Source organism: Nipponia nippon, unplaced genomic scaffold (assembly GCF_047370975.1).
Source record: "Nipponia nippon isolate SJK-2023a ecotype South Korea unplaced genomic scaffold, ASM4737097v1 scaffold_9, whole genome shotgun sequence".
NCBI classification, from domain to species: Eukaryota; Metazoa; Chordata; class Aves; order Pelecaniformes; family Threskiornithidae; genus Nipponia; species Nipponia nippon.
The window spans coordinates 41,302,590-41,327,375 of NW_028262413.1; the positions used below are offsets into that span (position 1 = coordinate 41,302,590).

Below are 24,786 nucleotides of genomic sequence, written 5' to 3' on the forward strand. Positions count from 1 at the left end.
TGGGAGAGAAAAGCAGCTCTTGATGTATACATGGACATCTACAGACACATATATGTACAATAGTATTTTTGCCCTGTGCCCTGGGGATATGCTGAATGCTGAAGATCTTACAGCATGGACTGGGTATGCTGCAGTCTGGACCTAGCACAGTGTGAGTGTTTTGTCATGCATACGAATGTTGGATTTTGAAGTTAACTATGCACATATATGGTTTTTTATTAATAGGCTTTGAAGCAAAGTTATACAAACTATTACAATGGGAACACCTGTTTTACCTCTTTTGTGTCCATTCCTGTGAGCCAACCTTTTATGAAAATTCAGTATTGTGTGCAACAAGCTGCACAGTAAAGCAAGCAGAACAGGACATTTGTACAGAGAACACGCACCATACCTAATGAATTAGTTTGGTCTAAGAAGCTCAGCTTCTAAGGACCCAAGCTGCCTGTCTTTTGAGCAGCGTCATAAAGAGAGAGCTAGAGACACAGAGAACTCTTATGTGCTGGTGAAGACTTTAAAACACCTGGATACTGAAAACCCAGCAGGACAGGAAGAAGTTATTTCTCCAGAGACCAAGCTCCTGCTGGAAAATATGTCTAGGTAGTCTGGGTAAAGGTGTTCAGAAAGGCATCAGAGAAAACCTCATTCTGCACCAGGAATTCTCTCCACAAACAGCATAAAAATGAGAGGATGACATGGTGCTTTTAGTCATGCGCCAATATTAATAATAATAATCACTGCTAATGGAGGCCTTATAGGCTGTAATCCTACAACACACTATACATTCATCCTTCCCCTTGAGCCTCATAAAGTAGTGACAGAGTTGGAGCTTCTTGCATAATGCAGTTGGTTCCATTTGGGTTCAGGGCAATTCCCCATTTGCAGCAGCAGAGTCTGAGACACATGAGAAGTTCAGGCAATATGAGATGTGAGACATGGTGATGTGGGCTTCATGCTTTAGGGATGCCGGGCACACGCGTGGGTTCTCAGTCTGTGTTGGATTCTCAGGAATCGGGATCTGTGTTTGCAGTCACTTTTAGGAGAAATCTATTTTTTTCCGTTTGGGGATCAAAGGAGAAGCTGTTCTGACTCCATTATGGGAGTCACTGGTAGAACATGTCCGGTATATAACCTACCAGTAATGTCTTCTACTATATTACTGTCTGGCACAATGGGGTCCTGTTCCATGAACTAGGTTTCCTCAGTGGTATCATAATAAAACTAACAAAAATAATCAATCACAGGACTGATGCTTCGGCTAAATTCACTCTTGGATATTGCCACCATCACTAATCTATTGACAGAGTATTGGGGGACCCCTGACTACCTCAAGAGAACATGTTTTTCTCCTTAAAATGCCCCAAATCCCTCTCACTCCCAATAGCTTTAAACAGTAGCTCTAGTTCCCCAGGATGAACTATTGTATCTGTAATCTCTTAGCTGGAAGGATGTCTCACAGAGAAAATATAATTTCACAGCATCTGTGAAACAAATTCTACACTTGGGCCCATCAGTTCAAGCATGAAGTGACTCAGCTGAGATTATGCTGGGCTAATTCATTCCAGTGCAGCAGAGGTGAATTTAGCCCAGGTTTCCAGAGGACTGCTCTGTATTGTCACTGGTGCTATCCTTAGTATAGCACACTGGATTTCCCACACTTGCTGAGATATGACCGGCTAAGAAGCACGCACAGCCTGACCCAACCTGTTGAACACACTGTAAAAATTCTGATCAGACAGGAATCAGATATATGCTCTGCAGCTCAACAGAAATGGATGGCAGTGGAGAGCTCTGGCCAAAGACATCAGTAACTGTCACTCTTCCAGGCAAAGGCTGCTTCCTGTAATAAAAGCCTAAAGTAGGAAAAGGAGAATCATCTCTGTTTCCTTGGTCTCAGAAGACCATTCCTCAGGTCAATCTGTATGAAACCACATACTAGAGGCAGCTGTGAAACTGGGGATTATGTTTAGGAATGGATGATGTTCTCACATAGTGTCATCAGGACCAGTGGCCCCTCTCTCTGCCTTGTGTACAAAGTGTAAGGAGTATTTGTCAATATATGTATGTATACAAATTACACAAACATAGAGTTGACTTTCTATTCAGAACTGGAGTAACACATCTGGGAAGGATGCTGAAGCTGGCAAACAGGCAAACATGAGCAGTAACCCATTTGCTTACTGCTCTGCAAGTCAAAGCCTTGTTTATGCAGGGCTGCTCTCGAACCCACTGTGCACCCCAAGTGCTGTTGAACGCAAAGGGAGAGCTGTACTGTTGGATACTGGTTGGCTGGAAATGTAGAGCCCCCTGTGAGCCTTGGAGCTGCATGTCTGTCCTGTGGTCACTTCCTCATCTTCTGTCTCTCCTTCCACCCACGAGAGGCACTCCTCGATCTCTTGGTCTAGCTCTGAGAAGTCCCCTTCGCCATCAGAGCAACTGTCAGTATTATAATCGATTTCTTCCACACAAGGAGGTTCATCATCAGTCTCCAGGATGCTGTTGCTGCAGCTTCTGCAGAAAAATCAGAAGAAAGACTGGTCGTCATCAAAGAGGGTGTGTTCTCTAGGGGTAAGAGCAAGTAACAGGGAAATGCGTTTTCTGGGTTCAATCCTGGCTCTGCTAATAAGGCATGAGATGGCACTAAGCAAGATCCTGTTTCACCATGTCTAAAATGAAGAGTGATACTTCCCTGCCTCACAGGAGAAATGATTATTGTTATCACTATTATTGCTATTGCTTATACAGAAACTGAGTGGTTTATATACAGAGAACACCATTCTTGCCTTGAGGCACTTACAAGGTTATAGAAGCTGAAATACAGTAGAGGAGGAGGTATTCAGTTTCCAGAAGGTTGCTGGTTTAATCATCATCCACCTCACTGTAGTTCCCCATTTAGTGTAAGACCTAATTAATCCAGGTGGCTGAAGTGCTTTGGCATCTTTTCCTCCTGTTCTGTGCAAGCTCAGAGCACTCCTAACAAGAGGCAGCACAAACAAAAAACGGAGGCTCTTGAGTCTTCAAGCACACTGGCTCCAAGGAGGGCAGAAATACCAGGAGGGCAGAAATACCAGGAGTGCTTGTGTTTTGGAAGGAGCATGAAAAGGCTTTGGCAGCATGACTTCCCAAGGAAGGGCCAAATTCAGAGGCAAGTCTGAATGGCTGAGGAGAGACTCTAAACAGATGCCACAGCTACATTGTCTGGCTCTCAGAATGGTAGGTTACACCACCTTAGCCTCCTGCCATTTACTTACAGGAATGGTCATAGGCTTTCTTTACATATCCACTTTCAATACATATTGTATTAGGTTAGCCTAATGCAATATGTATAGCAGAATTGTAACCACTAGACTAGATGGCTCTGGGGGATAGGGTCTTTCTCCCACATGGCCGCCTAGTTCCCATTTGGCCCTTAGCCCAGGAGGGCAGCTGTGTAATTTTTTGAGACCAGAAAGAAGCCTGTGGTTGCACTGCTGCCTGGGTCAGAGTCTGGATGAATCAGGGGGACAGATACTGCGTTTTTCACCTCCCGGTCAATGTTTTCAATCAGACTCAAAGCAGGGGAATGTATTGCTTTGGGGGACTGGGAAAGGAATAATAATCTTCCGCCACTGGGCCAGAGTTTCTAATTTGTCCCAAGTTGGGAAGAATGAATGGCTTGACAGATGGAGCATACACAGCTTTAATGTGTGGTCTGCTCATTTACATGTCAGTACCCGGAATAATCTTCCAGCTCTCAGCTGTTTCACAGCAGTGCCAGCATCTGAGGTTTCAGAACATACCAAAGGTGTAAAGTATTGCTTTTGGATATATTGATCCCGTCTCTCTTCTGCACTCCAAAAAAGGCGTAAGATTTTCCTAGCTTTGAGACTCCAGATCTTAACTGTATACAGACTACTCTGCAAGCAGAAACAAGCAGTGTCAACCCACTTCTCCTTCTCTGGCTGATCTCTGGCTTAGTTTACTTCAAAGGCTGGGTATAAAGGATTCTCTGAAAGCTTAATAGAGCTGTACAGCTTAAAAATAAATAAAAGAATAATTATGCACTTTTACAGTTCCTGGCTCCACTTCAGCCTGCTCAGAAATCTGGGTCAGGAAGAACTCATACTGAAAATGAGTATGTGACATGAAACAAAACAAACGAACCAGGACAATCCTCCCAGCACAAACAGCAACAAACAGTGGTCTCTACCGAGTCTGACCAGTGGGTATGATTTCTTCTTTTTTTTTCACATGCAGGCGTGGAATGAATTACCATGACACCAAGTACCTATGATAATCTTCAAAGCTGACTAAATTCAGGGGAACTAGATTTTTCATTTATAAGCTCTGCTCTTGTGGCTTTGCAATCAAAAAGAACCAAAGCATGTCTACTTTCAGTATTGCACTTGTATGTTTAGGAGGAGCTGCTAATGCCACTGGGACAGAGCACAGCTTCCACCCAACTGACTGATATTTTACAGATGGAACGATTCAGTTTGCAATCTAGGAACTGAAGGTCAAACATTTGCATTAACAGGGTAACAATTAAAAAAAAAATTCCCTATTATTACTTAAATCTGGGAAACCAAATAACAGAGGACTGTCTGAATTGTTTGATAAATCATTTTAGAACTGGATTTCTGACAGAAAGGAGAAAATGACTTCTAGCACAAAAGCACTTTACAGAACAGAAATCTGGAAAACAACAATCAGAGAATGAAAAACACACAAACCTGCCATTTCCTTACATTGAAGACTGAAGGAACAGTCTTTATGAAGCAAGTATTTATGCATAAAACCTTTATAATGGACTTCAAAAGCTCTCCCTTCCAAGATGGGTGCTGCCATGTTGCCTACATACATTGTATACAAAACACCAAGACTGTGACAATTCAGTACTTGGGCAGATATATTGCAGGGAGAGGTTCTCCACAAGTGAGGATGTGCCTGGACCATGTTTAGAGGTCAGGAAAGAAGACTTTCATCCTAGTTTGTTCTGCCCTTTGCTCCTTTGCTGTGACAGTGAACGAGCAAGCCAATTAGCACTGACTTTAGTAATGGTTTCTCCAATATGGACTGATACCCACTGGATCAATGCCACCACCACAAACCACATAATGAGCTACCAAACAGCAAATAGATGGTGCCAACTTCCTCTCTCTGCCAATGCAGGCTGTAATCACACTGGTGACTTAAAAGTTGAAAGGCTCTTTTTCACACTACTACACTCTACAAACCAGATACATCTCTCTATGTGGAATCTTCCATCCCAATAATTCACCTTCTGCCGCAGGAAGATATAAAACACACAACAAAGGAATACAAATAGGCTCGTTCAAACCAGCAGTGAGAAGTTCTTCTGAAAGAGAAGAGGTGGCAGCATGTGGCATGCTGGGAAGCCAGCTAGAGTCCCACTATCAAAGCTCCCAAAGTCATTACATGCTGCTTCTCCACATCACAAAGACTAGCTCCTTTAGGAGAGAATGCAAATGGTGAAAAATCGTAATAAGCAGAAAAGCCAACATCTAGACTACTGCACACCATTGCAGAAGGTGTGCCTTTCTTTCTTTTCCAACAAAGGGTTGTGGGGCTTTTTGTTAGGGGCAGGTTCTTGGTATTTTTGTTTGTTTGTTTATTTTTTTAATCCGTTTTTTAAAAGCTGCAAAAGAATTCCGCCCCCCTCCCCCCCCCCAAAAAAAAAAAAAAAAAAAAAAGAGAGAAAAACCCCAGGGGACATGAAACGGATTTACCAAAGAATAATGATGTTGTCTTACAGAAGGTAAACAATGAGGAAAACCAATGACATTGCATTAGAGAACTCCAAGACAAATACAGTCTATGAATACCACTGAATGTGAATGCAGTACAGAAGAGGGGGAGGGAAGGCTGGTAATATATCTACAGCCAACAGTCCCCCAGCTATGACAATAAAACATGTACGCATGGTGGTTGATCTACTAATTCAAAACCTACAGCCTCGTAGCCCTCATCTATTCCAGCCAATGGGAGCCACAACAGCAATTTGCAACTTTATGATGTGATAAATAGAATTTCTTTGTTTTGATTTTTAATTTGCATATTTATTGAGATATGACTTGATCTTAATTAGTTCTCCTTTTGTATGTGGGTGTGTTTGTTTGTTTGCTTGGTTTTGGAAAGCAAGCAAGCTTTGGTACCCTGTAGAATGATTCTGTTTTGCTGACTTAACATGAGGAGAAGACGAGGGGAGCCCCATCCCTCCTTACATGTCAGCATAACTGGAACTTTCTGGTGTGACTGAAAAACAATTCTTTCAGGTGCTTCCTGCAAACCCCTCACTCTAAGTGTAAGGTCACAGCTGGACATAAACCTTGCAACCCCTCATTCTAAGTCAGCCTACCTGTTAGGTCACAGCTAGACATAAACCTCGCAAGTAAGCTGTCCTGCTCAACTGCGCATAAGAAAAGACAGTCTATAGTTGCAGCTGATAAACTATAGCTTCCTGTTGTACATGGGGATGACTCATGATCTCTCTTCCATACATAATTCTCCTTCACTTGTGCATATACTTCCAGGGCACGGAGAAAAACTAGAGATGTACTAAGTAATTTCTTGGGATTTTTCACTCATATTTTGCTTGTGTGGCAGGTCACTCACTCTCTGTATATTCTACTGACTGGCTCAAAATAGAATGTGTTTTATTTTTTCTGCTGGAAAGAACAGGCACTGACAACTGTCCCTCTTAGGGAATCTATGACTATTGTTCAGGGTTGCTGCTTGACCTTCACTTGACAGGCCTCGCAGTTGCAGTACATTAGAGAAGGAAATGGAGCATTTACTTTTTTTTCCATGTTGCTTCTCTCACTCTTGTGAAATCTGCTGCAGTCTTGCCAGAGCAAAGCTAGGAAGTGAGTGGTTAAATGTTTCACACAAAAAGGAGGAAAAAGCTAAGTCTGGGGACCACTGCTGGTCATGGACATATCAATGACTCCTTGTGAAGAATGAATCAACAAATAAGCAAACATGTCTTCATCTTCTCTCTGCAGTGAAAAATAACATCCCAGTAGCTGCATAATCACCCTGTCTGTAACCTTATTTTCTTCTTTCCCTAAACCTTCTCTCCATCTTGATATGTCCCAATCCTTTGGAAGCTGCCCAATGCAGGAATATGGCATGTGTAAGAAGCCAAGCACATCTCTGATACAGTTCATAGACTAAGTAAGGCAGGAAATGGCTTTCTTGAAATTTTTCAAGATATCAGACATCTCCCTGTGAGAAAACAGAAAAAAAGATTTATGTCTGACCTAAACAGGCCAAGTTCTCAGCAATTACAGCATTCACCTGAAACAAGGGTGTGCTTTTCCTCCACTCAAGCAAGGACTGGAGACCCTAGCAAGTTCCCTGACCACAGTTCTCACCTGCACAGAAGGCGAATCTCTCATTCTTTTCTAACAGCGTTTTATCAATTGTATGAACAGTTATGTATATGCTGGTAAGTAAAGTGTCCTATATCATTTAAAGATATGCTGCCCTCTCTGCAGTGAATTGGGATTGCCTTGCCCTTCTTTTTTTTTGACATTAAAATTCCACGTATGTCACTGAATCAAAAAGGGTGTGTGGTCTTGCAAAGTTTTGCTTTTGATGAATCCATGTGTTTTACTAAAAGTATTTTACAGGAACACTGCTTCTGAAGTCTTGTAATGAATCTAAAATGAATCTTAAGCAGATGCATTTGCAGTTATCCTAGAGTACAATTCTGTCTTTAATAGCTTCATAAAGTGGTATTTTAGGACATAAATGAAACAACTATGATGATTTTAAGTAATTACACCTGTAAGAAATATGCTACAGCAATAAGATGCCAATGAAGAAGGGCTTTAGTCTGCCCTTAGTGTCTTGATTCACTTGCTACAAGGTGTGGTGCATACCTTGTAATGACTTTCCAATTTGATCTCTGCAATTTGGGAGCTCCCCAGACAGCAGCCTGGCTTCCCCTCCTGCCTGAGAAAAGCCAGACAAGGCTCTATTTAGTCCCTGACCTCACCAAGGGAGGGAATCAGCTATGCGCTGATGCAAGATGGCTCAAGCTTAAAGAACTATTGCATTCACCTCCTTTGTTGCTACACAGTAAACACTAATGATATGAACTTTGTAGGCTCCCATGAGATTTCCCTTTCCAAAGACTCTCTGCCAAGGACTTTTACATCTTACAACATCTCCTGAGAAAATGTGTGCCAAGCCCTAGGCAATGGCAGGTGCCCTGGCTTTCAGCCCACCATGGCCCATCCCATAATTAAACCCTGCCTTGAATTCTGTTTGCTATGGCTAAGAGATGTTTGGTCTCCTTTTGAGTGCAGGTTGTTGTGTTTTGTTTTTTTTTCTTCCTACTGCAAATAGCCAAGAGAAAGGTGTAATTCATTGCTAAGACTCATGCTAATTAGTTTTTCAGGAGTTCCCAGGGTAATTCTAGACTGTAATATTTATAATTGATTTGCCCAGATTAAAAATGGATGTCTGGTGCACCAGTTAGATAAGTAAGGAGCAAGTGGGGCTTTATCATTCAGAGAGAAGGGAAGACAACTTGCAAATAAAGGGAGCGCATGAAGAGCAAGAAACAGGCTGACTCCTGGCCAATACTGTCCCCTAATGTTCATTCAGGCTTGCAACAATTTAGCCCTGGACAGCATTTTACTTGCATCTAGCAGAAGCTCTCTTAGTCTTCTCACGAATGACTGTTTCCATTCTCCTCATTGGTGAGAAGCTGGCTGATGACTGCTGTAAGAGCAGAGGAGGTGTTGAGTACACACCTCTCATTACACGTGGTTGGGAACTTGAAAAGCCTGGTATGAAGAACTGCATTTAATTGAATTACATCACGTCATTGGTACAGCTTTGATCCTTCTGTGAAAGATGAGTTTGTATAGAGGACAAGCAGGCATTTTTCTCCCATTTGAAGAGTACTGGCTTGACATTACATGATATTCCTGGATTCCAGATATCTCAGTTCAAATCCAGGCATGTTTCTAATGCTAAACAATAAAATTCATATGGGTTGGTCTTTAGACTTGCAGGATGGAAAAGCTGCTGTGAAGCCAAAGGCCGTGGATTCGGTCTTACGAACAATCATTAATTTCTTCCTAATGGAGAAGCAATCTATATATCAGTGGAGCACTAACATTGCATCTTTAGCATTCTTACAGCTGTAGGCTTGTAAGCATTAATAAAACCCACTGACTTGAACAGATAAAAGTCAGCCACGAAACACAGCTGTGACAGTTGGTGCAGACCCCAGATAAACACAGGGAATATAAAATATGGGTGACATAAAATAGATGGGATAATATCCATCCACCAGGCAGCACTGTCAGTGGCTTGGATTTCATTCTGAGTTTAAGAATCAAAAGAAATGCTTCCAAACCAGACAACATTTAAGCTTCCTGAGAAATATGAGCAGTCAAGCCCCTCTGTATGGGAAGGTATTTACTAAGACTACCAGAACTCATTAGGACACTGAATAATGTAAGAGTTGCTGAAAATATGATTTTGAAAGTGTTTGGGAGCTCTTCTCACAGTGTCTCCACTTCAAGCAATTTCTTTTCAAAATTATAATCACGTTATTGATGATACTTAGCAGTCCAGCCACAGTAATACAGGAAGATTATTGGAATCCCTGTAATTGCTTTTGGGTGCTTCCAGTAATTGAGACATTGGCACTGTAGGGGGGGAAGAAATGTGGAAAGATTTTGGCTTAGATGCTGAATATGTGTACTGCTGAGGATAAATAATGTAAAGGCATGCAGGTTCTCCTGGGTTCTTGTTTCCCTTGGTGCTGTTTCATATAATTCCACTGACTTCAGCCAAGTTTTGTAATTGGTTCTATATATTTAATTTCAAAAGTCCAAGTTCCATATGTATATATCCCTTAGTTCTCTCTGAGCGACTTAAAGGATTTGGGGTTTTTGAAAGCAAAATGTTTTAAGATGGCCAAGATATGTCTAGATTGTGTTTTAGTTACAGATCTGTTTTCTGCACAGGGTATTTTTTGGGTCAGATAACCATGCATGCAAATATTTGCTTGCACACCAGATGACAGATAGACACTTAACTACCTAAGTTAACTAACAACTGCTGTAAATGAGTAAATACCAACCACTATACCCCTTGGAGGAGAAAGCAATGTCTTGGTTGCTAGTTTTTCTTCTTGAAAATCTATTTTTAGCTGATAACTGCTCTGAGGTTTTAGAGACTCTATCTATCTATGATAGATGTGTGTGTGTATATATTTAAATATGTAAATATGTCTACACAAGCCCACAAAGTAGACCACCATCCTTTATCCATCTTTCCTTACAGATAGATAGATAAATAATACATACACATATATGCTTATAAGCATACACTCAGACACCCTCACACCTACACATCCCCACAATTACATGTTTTACTCTGTATTCAGAGCATAATTTTCATTACAAGACATAGAAGGTCTCAGGAAATACTCCTACAGCTAGCTGAGAGATAACAATAGATGATCACTGAACCTTGATGCTATTGAATTCAAGTGGAAGCAACCTCAGGGAAAGAGTGGGCTACTGGCCAGGGCAAACAAGTTCTTTGACTCTAGTCTTCAGGTGAGTGTTGACAAAGCAGCAGGTCACCTGAGGGGGGACTTGGACCATCTGGGTAGGACTTGAGATATATTAGGACGGTCAGCAGGCAGGCAGAAATGGTTGTCTAAAACATATAGTGTTATCGTCATCTATTTGAGAGCTTAAACTAGAAGCTAAAAGCAAGAATGTGTGGCAAAAGTTAAGAACTTGGATTCTCAGTAGGGAAATATTCTCCATACCTCTTTTTCTCTTTCACAATCATGTGTCTTCAAATGAGTAAACAATGTCCAGGGCCAAAAGTATTGAGCTCTGGTAAAAAGAATGATTCTGGTTCTGGAGTGTCCAAAGAGGGGAGACAGTATGGCACCATGTGGGGGTTCAACAGCTGGTTTACCACTGGATTCCGCTTTTAAGAAAAGCCTTCTGCCAAATCTCATCTTAAGGGTCACAGAAAACAGTTTCTGGAGCATACTGAAAACGATCACTTTAAGGCCAACATGATGGCAAAGCACTGAAGTCTAAGAGGTTCCAGCTGACGGACATCAGTCAACATAGCCACCTCTCAAAGTAACTTCATCTCTACAAAGTCCTATGTTATCACAGATTTCCTGAAATGAATCCAATACAAATCTGCAAAATCATGATCCCCCTAAAAGTTAAGCATCTAATTCCAGGGACGTTCATCATAACTAATCTGAGAAACTTCCTGTAGTGTAAAAAGTTCTGAGGCTAACACATAACTTTTGTTCCCTCATCCTTTCCTGCAAAGAATAGTCAATATCATAATTAGGAAAGAGAGAGAGAGATTGTATGTGTGTGTACCCATAAGAATAAAAGGCAGAGAAGGCAAGGTCAAAGAAATCTATCTTGCCTTTAAAGCAAATTGAAGTGGGGTTTATAGCAGAAACATCTGATGAAGTATGTGTGATCATAGATAACCAATAATAGATCCTGGTTAAAACTTCAGCCTCTGCCCTCATCCTAAATCTTTTCTCAGATGTAATGAGATTCAGATAAAACAAATCTGAATGCTCATGTTCAATATATTTCAAAACATTCTGATCAATTATGTTTTTAATACCATATGGAACCAAGTCCAAAACCTTGCTTAACCTCACTCATTACACAGCTGATTTGCATATGCTTTGGACTCCATTAAGGACAACAGAAAATGTTAGCTACAGCATACAAGTAGTAACTCTTGCTAATTCCTTGATCTTGCCAGAGCCCTGCCAGATGTTTCATGAAGAACAGCAAATATTTCATTATGCTTTCTCTGCCTCCTAAAATTTGTCTGTCAGGAATTGCAAGGATGAATTTTAGTGGTTTAGCACACAAGAAAAACAATAGGCATGGAGGGCTGACACAAACATGAAGCACCACCTTCATCCTACTTCAGAACTCAAACCGGGTTTAAAGGGGTTCTTTGTGCCAGAAGGACCTGCCAGCCAGGAACATATGACTCCCAGTAAACAGAGGAAAGAAGAAAAACAAAAACCATTTGCTGTGATCTAAGAAGACGGCATCGCCTTGCAAAAAGAACGCAGTAAAGCACATATAAAATTTGCCATTGCTGTTTGTTGTACAGTAGATCTCCTAATATTTTTCTGTGTTCCTGTTGTAGGTATTTAATAATGTTTCACCTATATAGCAGTGAGATGCTCTTTTCAAATGAATCCATTTGTAGTTTGTAGCATCTATCAATTCCCAGCAGGGAACAATTTTTAAAATTGCTGTTAGTATGAGCATTTCCTGAATATTTTATAAAAATCACTTTTCAAACGCCTGCCAAAATGTTCTATGTGTTTTACCTGAAAGTTGTGATTACATTTTCTTACTTTTTCTCTATCTGAATATGTGTGTGCATATCTACATATGCATATACAAACTCCCATTAAAATTCTAAAAGAATACTAACACATCACAGAAGCAAGCATACTCTGAGTGAAAGCTGAAGCAACATAAACTGACAAAAGTATTCATTTAATCAAAATAAGACATGTATTTGGATGGATGGGGCAAATTAGAGCACAGCTTACGGAGCAGTGAAACAATCACTTCATGGAGAACCACCCTGAGCATTTAACGTCACTCTCTGATTTTCAACCAAAAATGATAAAAGGTCAGTTCTTGTGTGCAGAATAAGTGACTGAAAAGATATGTCATACTGTGCATCAAGGGAAAATTGAATCATGAGGTTAAAATACTTATGTTTGAAAGATACGGGTTCTACACTTGGTGGGCTCACAGTCACTTTGAGCAAACTGCTTTTCTCTCTTTGCCCTAATTCTTGAATAAAATGGACGCAGAAGGCTCCATCACCCTACCTGGCTTATGGCATGGTGGCAGAGCCACGGTGTGTCTGAAGCCCTCCATCACCTGTCTAGTCTGAATGAAGGTGCAAAGCTGTTTAATTGCCTATTTTATGTAAGTGTCTTTCTCTCTACTGAAAGCAGTAAGAAAATAGATGCTTAATAACCTTGGTGGGTCTGGTCCAAAACCTCCTCCCAGCAAACCAAGACTTCAGTAAAAAAAATAGCAAGTTTCCAGATCCATTAGGGAAAGAAGTGAGTGTTCATGATTCTGCCAGACAGGAATGTAGAGTTTAGGTGGAGGAATGATGAGGATGTAGGACTCCTGCTGACATCAAGAGGGGAGAGAGGTGCTCAGTAATACCAAGGATTAGCTGCCAGGTCATATTTCAAAGAGAACCATTGTAATTCTTGCAGTACTGAAAGAAACTGAAGTCATAAAAATGAAGGGGAGATTATCCAGATTGGAAAGAAACTGTCGCAAGTTGCCAGATTTTCTGTACCCAGTCTGGCCTCTGATTTTAAGCTGTCCAGCTAGCCTGGCTAGCAGAAAAAGCCAGCCAGCCAGCTCAAGGAAACAAAGACTGAGGACTTGTGCATGCTGGTTCCATTGGACCTGCAAACCTCATTAGTCAGGGAATCTTGTATTTCCTGGCATTTGCCTTTGTATTTATGTTTTCCTAGCTCCTCATTTTGTCTCTTTGCTTCAGGAAGCTGCTTATTGCACCAAAATAAAGTGACATCTGCTCTTCTCATGGTGGATTCTGTCTTCCAGGAACCAAAACACCAGGAAAAGACCAGATCATGAGTTGTTCTGGCTCATGAATTGTCCCCCAAGGCATTGAAAAAGCCCACAAAAATTATATTTGTCAGTACAAACAGCACAAATCCAAGTGCTAGAATATACATATGCACTTTACAGAGGGGATGCATTTGGGAAGGTTATATTCACAAATGCATACAGGGTTCCTGACTGCTTGTGCGCTGTGATAGAATCTCTTCTTCCTTCTTCTCCATCAAATAATGATGGCATCATTTTCTCTACAGACCTTTTTGCTGCACCAGCTTTACATAGGTACCCCCGCGACAACATTTCTAATGTCAGTAACACACAACCCCTTAACAAAACCCTGTATGCTGCTGAAGAACCCAGGCTGTCGGAATGGTGGCGATAATAGGATGGTAGAGCAGGTGCAGCCAAGTCAGACTGCTGCTGACTTTACCATGAGTTTGCCAGGCTTACGCTGGACTTTCTCCTTTTCTGCACAGCCAACCAGCAGATAAACTGTGTCAGATTTAATGGTGCATGATACAGGCAATTCAGTATCAAGGAGAAAAAAAGCATCTCTGAGGCAAGATGGGTTATCAGCTTAGCTCAAAAAGCAGCCTATCAAGAAACACTGCCAAGGCGATTTCAGAAATCTATAATTCAGATGTTACCTTAAGCCTAAAACTTTGTTTGAAAACTTCATACTTCTCACAAGCAGACTAGCGAAGCCCAGGAGGATCAGATCAGATATCAGTCCAGATGACAAAGTAATACACTTAGTGTATATGAAATGCTGTACACATGAAAGGTACAGGAAGGATAGCAACATTATACAGTTTTATCCTGCAAGGAATCAAAGCTGTTATTACACAGCCATTTTCTCAGGGCTATTACACTCCATTGCTTACTCACCAATCAGCTTACCTTTCTGGGCTTCCCAGCAATATGAATCACTTTTAAATAACAATGCATTTACTTTACATACAAGCTTTGCAGCCTGAAACACCCCATACTGCTTTCTGAGAGCAAGGGCGGCAGTCTGATGATTTATCATGAAAAGGTCTGCTGATGTGCATGGAGCTGCACTGGCATGTCCCAGCTGAGCAGCTGAACTCCTGAACAGCATCATTCACCACTAATTCTGCAGCCATTTCTGAGGCAGGGAACACCACCACTTTAAATCTTGTCATTTTTAGAACAGGAAGCAAAGAATTCCAAATTCAGTGAACAACCAGTGGAACAATTTTAAGTAATGCAAGATATAAGAAATATGCCCTGTGTCAAAACTTGGCAAAGGTACAAGGCCTAGATCCTTAATTCTTAATAGAGTATTTCTTAGTTTGCTAGTGAGTGAAGATTGCTGTGCAATGACAATCATTTGATCATAATTACAACAGCAGTGAGAGCCTGTGTTGTTTTTCACATCAGCCTTACACACTTATTCCACAGATGGGCACTATGACAGGGCACGGTACAAATTTCAGGCATTGCTGGAGGAGTGGTGCCTGTTTGTGTACTTCTGGGAAAACACGGGGCTTGGGAAGCGGCAGAGCAAGGTCAGAGAGGCTGTATACACTGATCCAGGGTATCCCTTAGGCAGCCTTTTTCAGCCATGCTCCTAGCAACAGGTCACGCTGAACAATGGCACAGATTCTGCTGGTTGTCTTTCTGTGATACACATGTATTTACTGTAACTGCCTCCTATGAGTTTAGGAGAAAAAAAGCCCAGAATTAAATACATTCACTCAATTAGGGTCATATTAACCTAAGCTGCTGAGGGTGAATTCATTAAGCAAAATGGGTAAATTATATGTCCAAAGATCCGTGATGACAGAGGAGCAAAGCCAGGCACCACAAACCAGTAGCTCTATCTTCAGAGACATGCTGCCTTCCACTTCTTGTGCTGTTCTAGACATTTCCAATGCAAGAGAAGTCCACGGGGAGACAGTCAAGAAAGAAGAAAATTTCCTGAGCTGTCTATTATGTTGCTGCTTTCAAGGTCTGCCCCCTCAGAAGCTTGGCATACCCTTCTTCCATGTTACTCCCTATAGTCAGGAAATGCCTAACATTTCGCTTCTTACAGAGGGTCTCCTCTGAGATGGATTAACCTAACACTGCTTAAACTCAGACCTATCAATTTTCTCTGTTGGAGACTTTGGATTTAGATATCTTTGCTGTACTGGAAAATATCCACTGATAACAAGCAATTATTATTACAAGATATATCCTTAGAGATAGAAACTGGCTGCTAGGAAAGACTGAAATGAAGGGGAGAGGGAAAAAACAAAAATACTATTCTCACTTAACCTGACAGGATTTTAATCACTTTCCCAGCGTGTCGTACCCAAGAGCCCTTGGACAACTTCCTGAACAAGACTCAATTGACATCTACCATGTAAAGCACTTGATTCTCTCACGGTAATATTAAGCATCATTACTGGAAATAGATGATAGAGTTCAATGCTAATTTCAAATTTAATTTGGTGTTTGAAGCCATTAAAAATATATATAATCTCCTTTTCTCCCCATGAACTAGTATTTGGGCCCTGAAGGCAGCATCCATAGGAAGCTAAAAGACAGTTTGTGGAGTTCTTTCCATGAGACTTTATGAGTCTGCATTAGATTGAACGATTTATAAAACATATACCTAATACAGTGCCTGTGATAGTAAGAATTGAAATCAAACAGTTTGTGGTAAGGACTGTTTTAAAGCATTAATTGTAGTGGGGAGGAGGTGCTGTAGAAGAAGAGCTGAGGTTAATGTGCTTGTCTTTCCATTGCTGTAGACCTGCATACTGGGCATGTTCAGGTCACAGAGAAAATGAACTGAGCAAACCAACTCTGGCATATGCCAAATTAACTTTGAGGTGCATCATAAACTCTCAGAGGGTTCAGAGAACAGGCTGACTGTGGTGAACAAGCAGCACTAGGATGCCTACCAGCGCCCCGAGAAGGAACTTCTCTGCTTCAAGGGCAGTGTGATAACACATGCTAAGTAGAGGCTGATAGCCCCCAAAGGACCATCCCTGACATGAGGATGAGCAGTCAACAAAAGGAGAGATCCTGCCAAAGCACAAGGTAGAAAGGTGGTTACAGAGGTGATCAAAACAGCTGGTACAGAAGTCCATTCAGTGCGAATACTGAAAACCTCAGTCTAGACCATAGCAAGGAAATGGGCCCGCTGTAAGGCTCAGCAGAGGTCTGAGGTGAGACAGGACAGAAACAGTGAGGGTGGAAAGCTGTAAAGTACAAAAGTACATTCACTCCTCAGGTGCCCTGGACTCTGGCAGTCCTCAGGACTGCTGATCACAGGAACAGCAACAGGATCTGCCTCCCTGGGAAGGTTCTCAATTTGGGCAGCATCTGCCAGGTATAGGAGTAAGCCTGACAGCCTCAGCAGGAATAGGTGTCCATGTAGATGAGAACTCAGGCTATTACAGGAGAACAGGGTGTTCTGCACTGCTGCCAGGACACTCAGCAGCAGGACTTTTGACTGCTCACTGAGGAGAGCTGGGAATGGAGCTCCCTACAGGGGCTTGTTGGGTTAACACAGAAGCATGGGACAGACCAGCCCATAACGTCAGGAATGGGCCAGTACAGCATAGTGGTAGAAATGATTTTGATGTGTCATCCCTTGGTAAGCCTGGATACAAGACTGGAAGCTCATACCCAGATTGTGGCCTGTTTCCAGTTCTGAAATCCAAACACTGTATTTTCCCATTGACTTATCCAATGTTGCTTCAGCATTTAATTGTCTACCTGCTGGCCTGGCCTTTTCTGCTATGCTGTTGCCAGGCCGTCAATGATGTGTCCATCAGGGTGAAACAAGCTTTGAATCAGGTGATAAATTGCTGGTTTTGTTGCAGCTGCGAACATCTCTTAAATATTTAAACAGTGTGATCGCACACATATCTAGTAGCTGCTTGGTTACGTTTATTTTGGAGAGGTGTTATGCAGTTTCTTAGATGTGTGTGTCAAATATTCATAGATGGCAGGCTACTGAAATATCTTCCTGTAGTATTTATTTATAGAATTTATTTATCAACAGAATCAATCTTTATGTGCCTAGCTGCCGCATTACTTGTTGCCTTACCCATTTTTCCCAGACAGTGGCTGTCGATCTAACAATATCCCTCTTCCCACAACATCTATTCACAGTATGCCTGTCCAAGGTGTCTCCCCATGTGTACTCATAGTATCCATCTCTCTAATTTTAACTATATATCCACTCCATCTAATGCTCGTCATCTATCTGAAGCACTTGCTGTATCTCTCCACACCACCTCTTTATCTAGTCAATGGTACCTGTCTCTCTGTAGTGACTCTCTATCCCTTTCTCTCGGTCACACGCAGCACCAGAATGTAATTATAAATTTTGGACCACAACCATAGTTTCCTTTTTTTGCCAAATCAGGCTCACAGATCACCGATTAATTTATTTGTTTTGACAGAAAGGCTAAATGTGAGAAATGAACTCTGGAAGGGTACAAGTACCTTTGGGTCAAAGACTCTTTCCCAGGCTTATTTGCTTCCCTGCTGTGTGTGAACTGTTCACTGCTGTGAGGGCAGGGACCTGCCCTAAGCTGCTGTTATCTGAGAAACTCATCTTCAAATAAAGATGCTGCAGTGACTATTGCCTCCGTATTCTCTGCCTCCTTTCCCTCTCCCATTCCCTTTTTCTCCTTCTCCCATCTTTCCTCTCTTTCCTCCCTCAACACTCCGCATCCAGTCCTCTAAGTTTGTTCCTTCCTTTCTTTTCCCACTTGACATTCTCAGGATGACAAGTGAAAGTCCCTCCCTATTAAAAATTCACTGCCAAATAAATATTAAAGCAGGGGGAAAAATCCATTTGGCTCTGTGTGATTTATTGTGAACTGTGAACGCAAGGCCCAGCACAACAGGTTAAATAGGTTTCACAGCCTATTTACCCGCTTCACAGGGGTATGAAGGACTCAGTGACCCTCAGCTCTTAAAAAGCCTGTGATGGGAAGAGATCTCCGCACCAAAAGCACCAATCTGATATGGAGAGGGACATGTTCTCAGGGTCAGGAGAGGAAGGACAGTAAAACCTAAAACCTCTTCTTGCTTTTTTTCTTCCTACTTTTTTCTCATCCAGATGAATCATGACAAGAACAGTACAAAAGATGGTCAGGTCACCTAGAAGTGATCAGAGAGTCTGTTAAAATGTCAGGAGCAGCTGAAGGAAAGGAGAGGGGAAAAAAAAAAAAGAAAGAAAGAAAAAGAAAGCAAGCAGAGCAAACTATGACAGAAAAGGAGGGAGGGAAACACTTCCATGTCTCTGGTTTTGGTTCCCTGAGCAAAGATACCAGCAGTTCATAATTTTCCTTCAGGCAGGGACAGTATGGTTCAACGGCAGAATAAAATATGCATTAATTAATGAACTTTACAGTTTTATGGATAGATTTAACTCTTTACCTTGTTTAGAGCTGCTGGAAAAAAAGACTGAGACAGATGCAAAGTAAGGCAACATGAATTAGGTGGTACTGACATGGAAGGAGCAAATGATATTTTCACTGAAGTCAGCAAACCTGCTAACAGCTTACAGACTTCAGAACAGAACCAGGTTTCACCCGGAGAGAAAAGAACTTCTACAGACCTTCTCCACAACTGTCCAAGAGCAGGGACAAGAGATCCCTAAATGGAAGCAAAAATATTTGGGCCCCAGTGGTAGCTGTCAGCTGAGGCAGTGGTAGAAATTTGAATTGCCTGCCAAGGGCTGGCACTGTGGTGGACTGGGCACCACTCCTCTGCACCAAAATGCCTGGTACGCCTCAGAATTTATCCCACATGTCTTTGTAGACAGTTGTAAAATTTCTCTAACAAATGTTTGGAATAATATCAGTATGTAGATATGTGATGTGTGTTTCACAGAGACAAGTAGAAATACTCAAATTTGTTTCAATTCAAAGCAATGTATGGGCAATAAGAAGAGATACTCAAGTAGCAGACCAAAAAAGAATATTTGAATGCCTGGTCTTTTACAGACTTTAATCCCAGCCTGACCACCAGTTTGCAACGTGTTTTTGGCAAGTTGCTGTGCATATTTCCCCTCCTACCACAGTCTGCCACGTCTATGTAGACTACCAGCTATGACTAGTCTATGCCTCAGTTTCTTCATGGTGAAGGATGGGAGTAACTGTGCTCTCAGAAGTGGCTTTCAGCCACATGGTGACTAACCCATAGGGAAGAAGGTGAAAGGAGGCAGCTCTCAGATGGGAAGGCAGAAAAACAACCTATCCTTCCCCTTTCCTATTCTGGTCAGGACTACTTAATAGAGTTTTAAACATGCAACATCCATGAAGGAGCCAAGTACTACAATAATTAGAGTGGGGAAAGTTTTCATGCAGAGGAAGCCATGAACATATCAATAGGTCCACAGGAGGTGTCTGATATTCGTGTTTGTCTCCTAAACAAGTAAGCTACTGCCATGCCCAGACTCATGGCAAGCAGCGTAGGAGGAAGCAGCAGTGGAAGAGGTAAAATGGTGAATGATGAGAACAGGGGTCAACTGCTCAGGAGGTTTTGCCCACATGTCTCTCCTCATGTTCACCTAGATCATGGAGCGAAGACAAAGTATGTACTGATTGGAACAGGATGTGGAGACACTCCAAGGTAGATCAGAAAGAACAATCCATCTCATCTGACTGGGCTATATAATTTACTCATTGTGAGCAGATGGGTTATGAGGTCTGCCATCAGTGATGAATTATATACATGATAAGTCATTCCCAGCTAATGAGGATCCATTATCATTAGCTGCTAAGGAAGAATAACGGCTTGCCAGGACAGAATGGGAGTTTCACGATTTCCAGGGAGAAAATTCTGGGCTGGTAGCCACCTGGCAATTGAATTTTCAGGCAACTGACAACTTTCCAAGATGGATACCTTCTGTTTACTTCAAGCCTTGGCTTTTAATTTCCTTGGGCAAATTCAGGAGAGGGAATAGAAAAGGAGGAGGAGAAGAAGGAAGTGAAGGAAAATAGTAGTAACCATATCTGATAAGACTGTGATTAAATCAAGGTCTCATTCTAATTACACTGCATTTAAATAAACTTTGCCTAGTAAGTAATTGTAATTAAACTGCAATTAAACATGTATTTATATCACCATTTCCTCCCCTGCACAGCTGTCTGTTTCCACCTCCTGTTGTTGCTGTCTACCTGCCAAAACCTCTGAATTTAGCACAAGGGACTTTACATTTCCTTGGATGTCCGGGAGGAGATGTTGTGGGCGCCAGGTCTGAGACTCCCCCCATGCAATCAGCTAAAAGAAGCTTCTGTTTCCAAGCTGTGTGTGGGGAGAGAGATGCAGCTCATGCCATGATAAACTAGGTCTGAAGAAAAGGTTGTGAGGGGCAGAGACATGAATGAAGGGAAGCGGGTGTCTCTCTTCCTCTCACAGGAACTTGAAAAGGTATGTATTTCCCCTTTTTAAAAATTTCTTCACATTTGGGCTAGAAATAAAGCTATCCTTCTTGCCTTCTGTAGAGCACCTTTGCTACAAGTATATTTCTAAAGCCCCAGATCTCTCTTTACTGCACCATGTTTATGCTTGTGTGGTGTTGTACACGACATGGAGCAAAAGAGCTCACTTACCTACACAGTACCTGCAGGTGAGAATTCAGAGCTGCAAATACAATTCTTGAGCTCTGTTTTCAGCTTTTTAGGAGTATTCACTAACTCTAACTGTGTCTCAGTTTCCTTTATTTGCAGCACTCAGCTACCTACACGTAACAACCCTACAGGTGATCTTTAAAGTTTGCTGCAGTTCTGAAAAATTGCATCAGGGAAACCTGTTATGGAAAAACAGGAGGTTCCCGTTATTTAAAATGGAAACTAGGTTCCTGTTAGGAATCAGAAGGTGGTAAGGTAGGGAAAGGAATACAGGGAGAAACAAAAAAAGAAATAAACAGCTAAAGGGAGAGTGATAAAAATGAGGAGGTGAACACATATCACAGTGCAAAGGATGCCTGGGGCTAACAAAAGCAAACCAGCTTCTCTGCCCTACCTGGCTCCTCACCAGAGATGATGGAAAACATCTCCATTTGTGCCTCTGCTATCACATAGCTCCAATTAAGGGACTGGAGAAATACCACCGTCACCCTCATCTGTTTGTGTTCAGTTGCTGAAAGGACACCATGCATCTCCCTGACAGCTAGTCATTACAGCTTCATATGAGCACCCCTCCTTCCACCAGAAGTATTGAGCCCTCTGTTAAATACCTCAGACGAGACACTTGCTACATTTCTGTTACTCGAGGGAGGTGAGCCATGAAGCCTTTATCATGGGAAGTCACTGCCGGGAGGATAAGGGCATCTGATGGAAGAGAGACTGAATGTTAGACATGCTGGCAATATGTTAGACGTTGCTTCAAAAGACACAGAGCAAAGGACAGAAGCCATATGTACACGTAGGGTGCCTAGAAGCGTATATGGGCACAATGTAATATAATAATTTAAAAAATCCTTATTATCCAAAAGTTACTAAACAATTCTATTTTCATTACTGGCAGTTTCACCATGTCTGCTGTGTTACAAGCTGTATTCACGCCCTCCCTCCCTATCCTCCTTCAGACATTTCTATTTTCTCCCTGAATAACTGGTCTCAGGAAGGTTCTTATGCCAGGTATTAGCAAAAAAGAACAGAACAGGCACCTTAAGCTTGATTTTCTGATGTGACAGTAGTCAACCTGATATGGTGTGATCTGTCATGTCAAAGAATATAGATCCCAACCCTGTGACTCTCAATTTCCTTCCAAACCTTTCTTTCACCTACAAACCTCAGTTCTACTTCCAGAAATAGGAGACAAAAGCAATAGTACTGGAGTGACATTTATCAGAGGAAGGATTGGACGTTTCTTTCCCTGCAGACTCTTACTCCAGAATCACTGTTTATTTATTGGTTAGTTCAGCAACATCGTTCACTCATAAACAATCTGATCTAAATGGTATCCCTTCCACAGCTTGAATCCTCACTTTCAAAACAAAAGGGTGAAAACCCCCAAAGGCTATCATCACTCGTGGGGTGAAAACCCCCAAAGGCTGTCATCACCCGCAGTTCCTCCACATAGCTCTGTGGCACACATCCTTTTTAATCAGGAACCAGTGAAAGAAATGCCTTCTTTTTACGGTACATGAACTGCTGCCCTCTCTCCCTTTAGCAACTTGCTGCCCACAGAGACATACCATTAAGTCCATGATTACTTTCGGCTTGATTCAGCTCAACTTAGAGGTGCAGTCAAAAGAGGCAAATGACTGTCACAGGTCAAAGCCCAAACTTTTCCTTTTCTTTAATGGCTCTGTGAGTGCCTTAGGCTTTTTGTTTTCACTTGCAGTGAAGTCAAGTCTGCCAGTAATTTTGTTCTGCTATTAGGCAGACAGAATAATGTGAACAATTATCAGCTCTGTGTGCATTCTCTGTCTTTCTACTTTAATGTAAATACATCTATTTGCAATCATGGATGGCCTTCGACCCCCTCACAAGATACCCATTAGAAATGATTCCTAGACAACAGTCTGCTGAATACTTGGGAACCCGTGTCCAGCAGCATGGATGGAACTTAGTGGAATCAAAATGAGCCATGGGCAAATGAAAAATACCAATGAGTACAGCATCTCTTCCCTTCTGCATTCATTTGCACTGGAGTGGTAGACAGCAGCTAACAAAAATGTTTCAGTGCAGGGGCTATTTTCTTCTAAATGGCCCACTAGACTGGTAATTTTTACACTCTAGAGCATGACCAAGAACTATTGGTAGGAATAGATGTTTTGTTGTTGACTTAGCTATGGCAGGAATAAGGATCTAGTTACTAGCAAAACCCAGATGTTCTCTCTGAAATCCCAGAGCAGAGGAGAGCTGTGAGGAGGAACAGGGAAAGCAGAACAGAAAGGCTATGAAGGTAGAGGCAGAAGGCTATGAGACGTTATCCTTCATTCAGAATGCAGATGAGTTTGCCAAGCAGGAAACGAAACGGAGAAAAGGTGCCTGATGCATCACATGTCATCTCTGCTGTCACTCACATACTTTAATTACACTTAAATCAAGTGCAATAGCTTCCCCAGCCCTGAAATACATGCTGTCTGTCTCCTTATACACATAATAAGGCCTGCAGGGATTTCAGAGACTTTAGCCTTGCGTGTCTCATTGCTCTGATCCTCAGGTTTCTTTTAGCATAAAATCAGCTGAAAAGCATTGAAAGGCACAACCTTATCTTTTATAAATCCCTATTCTGCTTGCCAGACCTAGCTGAGTCAATGAATGCCCAAGATTGTGGTTTGGATTCTCTTGCACAGAGTATATTTGTGTACTGTTGTTTCCATATGTCATCATGTACTTGTTATGCTGCTTGTTACTCCAGTCGTATCTAACCAAGGAGGCACCCACAGCAGAAAACTTGCAATATTTCTAATCTACATGAGATTTCTAGGGATGGGCAAAATCTTTTGGAAGGAAAAAAAAACAAGTCCCAAACACCTGTCCCCTCCCCAGACTCCAGATTCCAATCAAAATTAGTTCCTCCTAGGGGAATTATGGTTATGAAAATTTAGCTGAGCTCTTTTTTTTTTTCCTATTGCTGTCTCTAGTCCTTGGCCTTCAATTTGCTAACTACTGTGGCTTGCCATCCCAGGACTCAAGTACTAAACCATTGTAAGAAAGAGTGGAATTAGTCTTAGGTAGTTTAGCCACTTAGAATTAGGCATCTAGCCTAAACTACATTTTGTGGCTACCCTCCAAATCAATTGAGGGAGATAATAGATACATTGTAGCCATAGGTAAATAAAGTTAATCGATTAATCACCTTTTAGCAGTGCCTTCATCTCTTCATGAACTACAGAAGAGGGTATGTAACCAGCCCTGTTTAGACACCCAAATTTTACAAACAAAGGGCTACATTTTGCAAAGCATCGTGATGCCAAGAGATACCCCAATGAGATGTTTGAGCAGAGATAGATGGAGGGTATTAAAATGGTCAATGCAGAAAGAGAGGAGCCTAAACTATTAAATCCACATATTCCTGCATAGCTCAACACCAGGGCTGTCTGAATATCCTGTGTCCTGAATTTTGGGTATATGTCATTGAACTAGGGAAGGTCTAGACCATGCAAAAGATAAGCAGAAAA

General features: G+C 41.7%; 1 protein-coding gene across 1 annotated transcript in view; it reads right to left on the minus strand.

The window, feature by feature from the left end:
- Positions 1–205: 205 nt before the first annotated feature.
- AGBL1 (AGBL carboxypeptidase 1) overlaps positions 206–24,786 on the minus strand; it is a 295,756-nt gene continuing 271,175 nt past the window's right edge. Inside the window, exon 23 of the mRNA XM_087743738.1 lies at positions 206–2,508. Within this exon, the coding sequence (XP_087599864.1) occupies positions 2,202–2,508 (307 nt within the window). The 3' untranslated portion in view covers positions 206–2,201. The remainder of the gene's footprint in view (positions 2,509–24,786) is intronic.